The following is an 11,158-nucleotide window of genomic DNA, read 5'->3' on the forward strand; positions in this document are numbered from 1 at the left end:
TCACTTCCATGTGCAACACCCAACAATCTCAGGTTCCATTTATACAGCTCCTCCAACACACCTTGCCCTGCAAGCCTCAGTATCTCAGTTCTACTCCTAAGCAAATTTGTACTCATGCCCTGAGATCTTGGTAAAAGGATAATGCAGATTTTGCTGGACCAGGCTAAGGAGAAATAATTCTTTTACTATAGCACCTATTATACTGTGCCACAGACATATTCTGTCTGCCTCAAACCCCTAGAGGAATGAGAACTCTTTGGGGGCAGGGAGTGCATCCTGGTCATTTAAGTATGCCCAAGAACCTAGGCTTGGCGTGGACTGGACACATAGTAGACACTGACTGAATAAATGAACAAATGCTTAAAGCCCACCTGGCTCCACTTCAGTTGCTCTACACAAAGAACAGACTCTAAAGACAGTCCTTTCCTGCGTATGCTATGCTAACAGCATAGCTGCCACTCTGGGTCACTGATAAAAGGGTATCAGTGCTAAAGTTAATACTTAAGGAGGTCATGTAACTGTATCACAATGCCCTGGAGCTTTCACCCAAACTCCCACTCAGGCTGTTGGCTCAGTTCCTTCCTGAAAGAACAGCTGTTTTATACTAGTTGGTTTGTGGAGAATCCTCTCTGGTTGTACAAGCTCAGTCAAGGATAGGGCAGCGAGTCTCTCTGACCCCAGTGGCCTCCCCGCTGCCCCCCACGCTGGCTCACCTGTTGAACCTACTTCGTGGGTGCAATCAGCCACCAGAAGGTGTAAACTACTATTATCAACCTAGAATTTCAGGCAAACCGTTATTACCTACTCTGTCACCCCAGTACAGGTTTCTTATGGGTGGAAGAGTATGAACTTTGGAGACAGACTGTTGCAAGTTCAAATCCAAGTTCTGCCATTTCAGTATGATCTTGAATTATTACTCAATTTCTTTGAGCCTCAATTTCCTCATTTATGAAATGAGAATAAAACCATACTTCACAAAGTTGTGAGGACAGAAGGAAATAAATTATGTAAAGTACCTGGCCTGGGCCTGGCACACAGTAGGTGCTCAATACCCGTTAGTTTCTTTCCTCTTCTGTCCTGGAAGAAATGACAGGGAAACTTACTAAGTGAGACTTGCCCAATCCAAAGTTATTACTTGAAGCACAGGACAGAGGACTAGACAGGTGACCTTCAAGGCCCCTTTGTACCCTCCCATCCACAATTTATGGCTACAACTTCCTAGTAAGATCCTTCAGTATTTTAGGGCCCTTCTTTTTGCCTCAGTTTCCCTTTATCACTTTTCAGAGTAGATGAAGAGGTCTATTCATTTCAGAATGGAGGGGGAACCACAAAGGGAGCTGGAGAGCTGAGAGCCTTGAGGAGGGTCTAAAGGGATATGGTCTAGGACTGTAGCATGTTCATCTACCTATAGGTTGAAGGATGGGGGGGGAACCATGGGGACAGAACCAAAGGGTACAAACACAGGGCCTTTCCCGAGATGTAAGACCTCCTCTCCTCAGTCCTTTTCTGCTCTGCACATCCTGCCAGGAAGAATCATTAACCATTCCTTTCCCTAATATCTGTTTCTCTCCTCAAATACATAAAGCACTTATATCTTCACTCATACTTTTCCCTCTGCCTCTTCCTTGCACAATTTGAGTGTTACCTCCTCCTAAGTCCATAGGCAGAATAAACTGTGCTTTGCTGTGGAATGTCCTAAAATTTCTTATGTATCTCTTGAATAGAGCTTATCATATATGTATCTGTTTTTGAAATCTGTCTTCCCCAGAACACTAAGACATGAAGGGCAGGACCTGTGCCTCATGATTTACTTCATCCCAACTGTTCAGCAGAGACGGTAGCACCAAATGGGCATAGGTAAGTGTTTGGACACACAAAGGAAGATTAGCAGTTGCAGAATAGCTTTATGGGGCAACAAATGGAAAACTGGGGAAAGTCTGTTCTGTTTTTAAAACTAAGGCTGTTTCTATTCCTGCTTATGGAAAAGCTCCCCTCTCTGGGAAGCCCCATTCTTTGAAAACATCCTAGGCTTCCGCAAAGCTTCCCCATGCTGCCCTCAACTCAGCATTTCCCAGACCCAGCCACACAATAGAATCACTTTGGGAGGTTTAGCAACCACAGATTCCTGGGCTCCAGACCTAGAGACTCTGATTCTGTAGGTCTGGGACAGGGTCCAGCAAAGCACCAGGGATCTGATGATTAGTTAGGCTGGGGTGAGGGAGAGGTAGAATCAAGCAATCACAGCTGCTTCTTGCACTGAGATGGCTTCCTCTCATGCTCTCAACGAATTTACCCAAGAACATCATGTTCACTTTCTTATTTAGAAGCTTTCACTGATTCTCCACTGCCTGCAGGATAAAGCCCAAACTTCTTGGTGTGGTTTTATAGAACCTTGATAACCTCTCCAGCCTGACCGCATGCTACTCTGCCTGAGTTGGGCAGTTCTCGCCTCTGGGTCTTTTTTTGTTTAGATATTTTCTCCCACCATCCCTTCTAAAGGAACTGCTACTCAACCTTGAAACATTAGTTCTGAGAAGCCTTCTCTGGACTATTATTTCTGTGCATCTACCATACCAAGTATCTGTAATAATCATGACTGTCACTTGTGCTAAGTGCTTGACATACAGTACTTGCTGCCCTAAAGGGAACCTGGCACCACAGTCACACATAGGAGAAAACAAACTAAAAAGGCTAAAACTCTTCCAAAGGCCATGTACTAGGATCTAAGACTTGAACCTTCACTCGACTGTAGCCCAACTACAATTAATAAATACACGTGGGCAGGGACTGATTCACCTTTGCATCCCCAGCTAGCCCAGGGCCTGGCACAGATCAGGCATCCATTAGTGTTTGCAGAATCAATTAACACCAGGTCAGGTGAGAGGGAGACTGGGTGTGGTGTGTATGTAATGGGCCTAAATGAATGAATGATGGCCAGCCCTGCCCAGCAGTAGAGGCTGGGAAGAACAAAGTGGAAGAAACCTCACTTTTACTTCTTTTATTATACTTTGGTTTAACAGCCACTTATTGAGCACATAAGGACCATGTACAATGAATACCCCACAAATAATTAAAACATAGCCCTTGCTCTCAAAACTTCTAGGTTCAGGATATAAAGGTGTTAGGATATTAATAGGCTATTTAATACCAGATATTAAGTTTATAGATCTGGGACATTTTAAGAAAATTAAAAATAAACTTTTTTAAAAAATAAAAACTTTTTAAGGAATTTAAAAATAAAGCAATCTTAGCAAGTAAGTCTTCATCTTCAAAGGCCTTTTAGCATTTCTACATAGAGAATCTCGACTGGCTTACAGAGAAGAACCAGAGGTGGCAGGGTTTCCCCATCCCACACTGCCCATATCATTACTTGCAATGAAAGTGTCTAGACTGGGTTTGCAGTGATTTTGAGAGAGGTCTCTGGTTAGAGCAACTATCTTATTCATCTGTGTGCCCAAAATAAAGGTCATAACGCTTGCTGAGTGGATTAAACATAATGAGATGGTTTCAATAAAGATATTGACTGATCCTCTGCTCCAGTCTCTTGAGGGAGCAGGTTTAACTCTGAGCAGTGGGGAACCAGGTCTCTAGAGTCTCTTTAAACTGGGCTGGGCAGGTCTCAGCAGGTGCTGTAGAAAGATGAGAGATGGGAAGGACAAGATGAGCTCAACCAGCTCCAACTGCTGGTTTACAGTCTGGCAAGTCTCCTGAGGGTTTACTGAGTATGCACCTGGACTGCAGGCTGAGCGGTCCAAGAGAGGCCAAAAGACAGACAGCAGAACTGGCAGGTGAGAACACTCAGGCTTTGGATGGCCATCTGGCACAGTTCCAACTATCTCCGACTCCTGCTCTTGCCTCAGGAGCCTCGATGTACTTGGTGCTACGTGGGTTGCTCCACATTCTCTCATGACATTGCTGATGAGGCTCAGAAGAGGAAAAAACATGCCCAGAGTCACAAAGTTAGAGACTGAGCTTGGGAGTTCACCCCAAGTCTGGAATACTAAACACTATTTCTCACTACTGCCTTATTCAGCTGCTTTGTGAGTTGTTTTTCTTTCTTTTTTTTTTTTTTTACTTTGTTAATAAGGTAGTAACTGTTTTAGTCTTATTTAGTAAATGAGGATTTGGATTGTTTAAGTAAACAGATCAATGCAGTTTAGTGACCTCAAACAACTGGAAGGGCTTTTGGGATCCCAAATAGGCCAGCTTAAGGTTCTGCATTTAAATGTGAACAAATTATGCAAATGAGCAAAGGGGACAGGATGGAACCAGAGTGGCCTTCAAACCTGAACTCAGGAATCCTGGCTCTTCCAGCCTAACTCAATTACTGTATACGTGTTCTCTGGACCATGAGCCCTTTGTGGGCAGGGACCACATCTGATTCACTTCTGCATTCCCAGCTAACCCAGGGCCTGGCACAGATCAGGTGTCCTTCATATTAGGGGCAGACACTATTCAGAGACTGCAGATTACTGTCTTACAGAAATGTGGGCCCAGCAACACCAGATTTTTAGAGTTTTAAGAAATGGCACAAATCCAGTTTGTAGGAATCTTATGGTTTTTAAAAAATTGGCTTAAATTAAAATAAAAATAAAACAATGTGTGACGTGGGGCTTCAGAACGTGTCTGTGGACTACAAGTAGTCCTATCTGCTGTCTTTGGCTTCAGTTTGGCATGCAACACAGAGTTTCACCTTACGTGCCCACTCTGTGTACACAGAGAATTTTAAGTGGCAGTGGGAGACAGAGATCCTCATCAAAGGCTTGCTAGTGGGCAGAACAAGGACCCCAACCCTTTCAGCAGGTGCTTTTCACCAGGGCACAAAAGCCTGCTTCTAGATTAAGAAACCCCCTCCGCAGCAAAAAAGTGGGATACAATCAGAAGAGAGTTCGTCAGTTTGTTTCACCTCTTTGTGGCTATAGTATATTTAAAAAAAAAAAAAAAAAGGCCTTGTTAAACCCCGCACAGTACAAAAAAGAGTATCCTTTTTTTGGAGGGCAGAAGGCACTGAGACCTATGGTGGTAGTTATATGAGCAAATGTTTTCTTGCTCTGAGTTTCTGTTTCATCTGAAAAATGGGGAAATAGTATTTATATTTTTCAGTTCATTCATTAAACATCCGTTAACCACAGGCATAGGGGTACAAGAGTGACTGACGTGGTTCCTGCACTCTCAGAGTTTATGCAGCAAAAGCAGACCAATAATTAAACCAATAGTTAACTCATCACAACTATATTAAATACTAAGGAAAGAACAGGGGTGGTGAAAAGATTAGAAGTATGGTATATAAAGCATCTGGCACTAATAAATTAATGAACTGGCAGGTCAAGCAGTGGAGCAGATAATGAAGCTTACAGTTCTTAGGAAAGCTGTGTCCTAAATAAAAACTAAATAGTTAAGCCATTATCCAAAATTCTGGCCATGAATACTATAACCTAGCTAAGTGGAAGGGGACCTTAAAGTGTTGCTGGTGAGTGAGAAGGAGAGAAGACAACAGCTCCCCTGGCTCTCCCCACCTTAATGCTCCCCTTTTGGATAATAGCATTCCCAGGGTGGCCCAGAGAAGAGAAAAAGGAAAGCTAGAAGGGGAAGCAGGTTCAGGGTCTAAAGTTAGACCAGGAAAGGGTGGGGTCCAACCTGGGGAGCTGATTCCCAGGGTAGGGGCTCAGGGTGAGGGTGGGCCTTCTGACACTCAATAAGTGGTGACATTTTCATTAATTAAAAATCTTATTGTGATCTGAAACACAAAGGATACCAGCATCAAAACTGGGTTACAATAAGCGCAGGTCCTCAACGGATTCATTCTCTCTCATTCACCTAGTTATTTCTACTCAGTGTCAGCAAGGCCCAGGGCTAGGCATGGAGGATAAGAGATAGATGACATAGTCCGTGCCCCTGTGGAGTTCACAGTGCAGTGCAGGGAACAGATACATCAACAGAATGTCTCCATGAAGAATGGGGAGTGCTACCAAAGGAGGCACAGGGGGCTATGGGCACAAAGGGGGCACCTGACGCAATTGGGAAGGCAGGGAAGGCTTTCTGGGAATGGTTCCCCAAATGGCATCCCCACTCACATGCACAATTCCAGAGATTCTACTAGAAGGCTGTCAAGAGCCATGCCTTCTGGCTGCACCAGCCTCCCAGAGTCCCCTGCTGCCCGATGCAGTGTCTGCAGAGCCAAACGCATCTTCCGCCACGCCTCATCCTCATCCGGCGCTGCATCCGACCCTCCAAGACTCCTGCAGGAGCCTGCCTTCCTTGGCAGGCTCAGCCAAAAGACCAACTCAAAACTCTTTCGTCAGAGCAAGCTTAGGGCGAGCCACCCAGCCCCAGGTGCCACAACCCTCCCAGAGCAGCTGTGGTTTGTGCCACCCCAGGCTCTCAGGAACACTGGCAGGGTACCTCCCATTATCTCCTTTGCTCAAAAGAAAGTGACCTTCTTCCAGGTGGCAAGCTGGAAGCTTTGCTGAGTCCTGCTACTGCTCACTCTTAGCAGGATTCACCAAAGCCGGGGGTCCGAGGGTTGGGGTAGGCCACCTTGTGGGGTCAGAGGTAGAGAGGGAAGAAAGGGCAGGCTTTGCTAGTTTATGCTTCAGCGCAGGAGCCCCACCAAATAGTCTTCTGGGCGGCCTGACTGGCTGTTCCAACTGCTCGGCTGGGCAGGGAGAAGCGGGAGGCCACTGGAGACGTGCTGGGGGCACACAGCTGCTCAGGGGGCAGTGGCTGCAGGCAGTGAGGGGAAAGGGTGGGGCCGCTCCCGGGGTGGGGAGAGGGAAGAGGCTGCAGCCTTCCAGGGCACAGCGCCCCAGCCTGTGGGTAGGTGGGGGAGCAGGTGGGCCCAGGGGGAGGTGAAGGGCAGAGAGCTGAGCTGTGGCCTCAGGAGCAGAGCCCAGTCCCAGTGTGGATATACGACCAGAAGGTTTAAGCCCTTGCTCCAGCCCGGAGGCGGCGGGAGAGGGCAGGCAGCCCTGGTCACAGGACAGGACGGACCACGCTTCGGCTTGGAGAGAAGGGTGCAGCCTCCACTCCCGCCTCAGCCCCAGCCAGTGGAGGATGGTCCATCCCCAAGCTCACCCCGGCCCCGCTCCCGGGAGGTGAAAGTGCCAGAGCAGCCGGACTCCCCTAGCTCGCTCCTACCTGCGGTCCAGGCGCCAACTTGGGCTCGTCCTCCTCCCTGGGGCCGTCGCGGTCCGGTTCCACGGGAGCCTCCGAGGGCCCTGCACCCGCTCCCGCTTCCAGGCTCGGCGGCGGCGGGGGCTCGGGAGCCTGGGGCTTCTGCTGCCCCGCGGCCCGCATCCGCTCGCGCCGGCCCGCGCCGCCGCTCGGCCTGCTCCGCCTCCGAGTCATGCTGCTCCTCGCGCCGCTCCCTCGCTCCACTCGCGCCGCCGCCGCTGCCGCCGCCGCCGCCGCCGCCGCCGCTCCCCTCGCAGGACAACAGCCAATATGGCGGCGCCCGGCTCCCCCCTCTGCTGCTGCCAGCAGGTCATAGGGCGCGGCGTCCGCGCCGCCGCACTAGCCCCCGAGGAGGCTGCCTGCGCCATTTTGAATAAGGTCACCTGAGTTCTCCGAGTGTGAGAACCCGGGGCGACCTGCGCCCGGCAAGGGTGGTCGCTGTGGGAACCGTGCTGCCCGGCCCTGGGCGCTTAGTAATTGTTAAGTGGATGAATGAATGAATGAATTTCTAGAGTACTTTCACACCCACCCTCCGACTCCTCGCACTCACCCGGCGAGGCAGGTACGGTCATTCCCATTTTGCAGGGGAGAAAATTAAGGCTTGCAGAAGGCGAAGCGGGAACTCAGCATCAGCCAGCCAGAACTCAAGGTCTCGTGGACCGCCGGAGGGAAAAGAGATGAAGTAATGGCCTAGGTCTTTATTTGCAACGTATGGTCGACTGGGGAGTCTAGCGTTCTGTGCTTGGGACAGCAGAGCTCAGACTCCGCTCCTGCCCCACAAGTCTGGTGGAGAAAGTGGACCGTTAAATACACGGTTACAACTAGGGTGATGAAGATGAGATGACTGGGGCAAATACTAGGTCAGTATTTCCGCAAAAGTTGTATGTACAGGAAAGGATTTTGAGTGATACGCAAAGGAACATTTTTAAAATGTGATAATTACGTATTTAATTGTTAAAATGAGTATCCCCCTCTCCTTTTTTGAACATAGGAGACACGTACATGGTACAAATTTTAGAAAAAGTTTTGAGCCCAATCTCTCATGCCAGGACCATTGCTACCCTGAAACTATATGGCTGTTATATGTACAGTTGCTATTGATAATCATCAGCAGAGCAGAATTATGACATTAGCCTAATTAATGGGAACAAGGGCTATTTTGAGAAGAAGGGCTACATGGCCCTGGAGCTTTCCTTAACTAGCAAGAACGTAAATGAAAAATACTTCATCTCTTTCTAGGGATTAGTGCCATTGTCAAAGATTTAAAGAATTCAGAGTGATTCCCACTACATGAACATTACTTCTTAGTTTGGCCGGGATAGAAGATAGATAGCATTTTTTCCCATTTATTTTTATTGTGTTAAAATGTGCCTAACATAAAACTTAAAGATCTAACCATTTTTAAGCATATAGTTCAGTGGTATTAAGTACATTCTCGTTGGGTCCAACTATTACTGCCATCCCTCTCCAGAGCTCTTTTCATCTCGCAAAACTGAAACTCCGTACTCATTAAATAACTCCTCGTTCTCCTTTCCCACAGCCACTGGCAACCACCATTCTACTTAAAAAAACAAAAACAACAACAAAAACCAAAAAATGAAACAACCCAAACAAAACGCAACCTCTTTTTCTTCATACCCAGCTTCTGGTAACCACTATTCTTTCTGTTACTATGAGTTCAGCTTTTTTTTTTTTTTTTTTTTAAACATATTCCACATATAAGTGAGATCATGCAATATTTGTCTTTTTGTGACGGGCTTATGTCACTTTGCAGAGTGTCCTCTAGAGTCATCCATGTTGTTGGAAATGGCAGGATTTTCTTCTTTTTTAAGGATGAATATATTCATATATTCCTTTATATATATTGTACACATACACTACGTATGTAATATATGTTCTTATACAGACGTATTTTGTATATATTTCTTTCACATATATATGTATACGTGTGTGGGGGGGTGTGTGTGTGTGTGTATGCCACATTCTCTTTTATTGATGGAGAAGATAGATGGTCCGGAAGAATGACAGAGCATTCTGGCAAACTTATTCTGGTAAGGACCCCAGGTGTGGGCTTTTTTTCAGAGTGATCATTCTTGGAACATATGGGTGCAGTTGTTGGCCTCTAATTGACAACTATGGGTCTAGTAAATGCTTTTCCTTCTATGCCAAATTTTAGAAATAGTCTGTGTTCCTCGTAGTAAACCTTTACTGTCTTGCTTCAGGGGTATCTCACTCTCTGAACACACACTTACTTTATGGGAAGTTTTGACCAAATCGCCATTCCTTGGGCTACCAGGCTAAACTACTGTGACACTGATGACATCATTCTGATGGACCTTGAGAACAGGAAGTAGGAGAGGCCCCAGATGATTTGGGAAGCATGATGTGTGTGCTGGAAGGCAGATAATAAATCTCACAAACAGTGGTCTGTCTGCAGGGGTGTCTAGGGGGCATAGTCAGTTAAGTGTTTCAACTCTTGGTTTCAACTCAGGTTGTGATCTCAGGGTCCTGAGATCAAGCCCTGCATTGGGCTCTGTGCTCAGTGTGGATTCCACTTGGGATGCTCTCTCCCTCCCTTTGCCCCTCCCCGCTCATGTTCACTCTCTCTCTTTCAAATAAATAAATTTAAAAAACAAATATGCAGCGGTCTCTCCACTATCTACACTATCCAGGGGTCTCTCCACTATCTACACTTATCCAGGGGTCTGTCCTAAAATGAAGGACAGGTTGCCGTACATCATACTCCCTATCACTAATAAGCAGGTACCATACTTGGTGGGCTTCTTTAGACTTAAATGGTAAAATACGCTGTATTTAATTATTTTTACCTATTACTGCATCACTTGAAAGCTGTCAACTTTATGGGGGACCATATGAGGAGGGAAGGTTTTCTTATTGGATCAGTTTGCAGAGTAAGTAGTTCTACCTTTGGTCCTTATACTAGGCATCGGATTTTGGAACAAAGTTATACCCTCCTTTGGCAAATAGTTATTCTCCTTTTGAGATGCTCCTGGCTTGCTCCAGGGGTCTGGTGAAATTGGTTGCCTGACCATGGCATACCAGATTATCATCTGACCCGAGCTACCATGTTATTCCATCTATGCAGCCATAAATTCAGGGGCGGTCAGCAGCACTCCATTGTTAAGAGGAGTGACGTATGTGGCTTGGGTCTGAGCAAGCCCTGAAGACAGAAGTACAGTAGGCTGCCTGAGCAAGTTGTTTACATTCCTCTCCTGCTTCTGGTATTCATGGTCTCATGGAGAATCATTTACAATGGTTTGATGATGAGTTGCCTGAGGAAAAAAAGTTTAAAGCCCAAATTATAGATGGCTCTGCACAGTATGTGACTTCAGCCAGAAGTGGCTTCTCTGGGGTTCCCGCCTGCCTTCAAGAGGGCCTAAGGGACCTAGAAAAGGGAAGTGTGCCCAGAAGGCCTGAAGTACAGACACACTGATTCCTGGGCTTTGGATAATGGTTTAGTCTATTGGGCAGAGATTTGGAAGGAAACAGACTGAAGGTTAGTGACAGGAAGCTTTGAGGATGATAAATGTGCATAAAGTGCCCAGAATGGCTTCAGAGCATAAAGTGATTTGTGTCTCAGATGGACATTCACCAAAAGGCTCTCACTGTGGGAGAACCTCTTCTACATGGTGGCAGTATGACACCTGTGACCGTCAGGCAGTCCCCTTCTACAGCCACTCTGGGACTTTCTCAGCAGCTTTATGACAAAACTGGCCGGGCAACACCAACTCCTTCCTCCCACAGATGGCCTCACCGCTATCGCTGCTGAGTCCAGTCTGTCAACCTCAGGAAACCAGCCTAAGCCCCCAGGGTGGAACCTTAACTTTGCCAAGACTGGCCAGCTAGCTTTTGGCAGAGATGACACTGGACTATGTATTCGTTAGGGTGGGCCAACAGCTGTAACAAACAATCCCAACCTGTTAGGGGTCTAATACCATAGTAGTATAGTTCTTTTTCCATGTCA

General features: G+C 46.8%; 1 protein-coding gene across 16 annotated transcripts in view; it reads right to left on the reverse strand.

Annotated features, from left to right (window-relative positions):
- FAM193B (family with sequence similarity 193 member B) overlaps positions 1 to 7,412 on the reverse strand; it is a 32,800-nt gene extending 25,388 nt beyond the window's left edge. For 9 of the 16 annotated variants that reach the window (XR_004283863.1, XR_004283864.1, XR_004283867.1 and 6 more), the window contains exon 1: positions 7,138 to 7,412. Coding sequence is in view for 8 of the 16 variants with exons in the window: in XM_032335519.1 (XP_032191410.1) it covers positions 7,138 to 7,347 (210 nt within the window). In the remaining 8 variants the exon portion in view is untranslated. Of the gene's footprint in view, positions 1 to 1,016; positions 1,078 to 3,730; positions 4,915 to 6,074 lie in introns of those variants that run through there. The other 7 variants (XM_032335520.1, XM_032335521.1, XM_032335527.1 and 4 more) reach the window with 5 other exon arrangements.
- Between the last annotated feature and the right edge of the window lie 3,746 nt (positions 7,413 to 11,158).

This window comes from Mustela erminea, chromosome 3, assembly GCF_009829155.1.
Source record: "Mustela erminea isolate mMusErm1 chromosome 3, mMusErm1.Pri, whole genome shotgun sequence".
Lineage (NCBI taxonomy): Eukaryota > Metazoa > Chordata > Mammalia > Carnivora > Mustelidae > Mustela > Mustela erminea.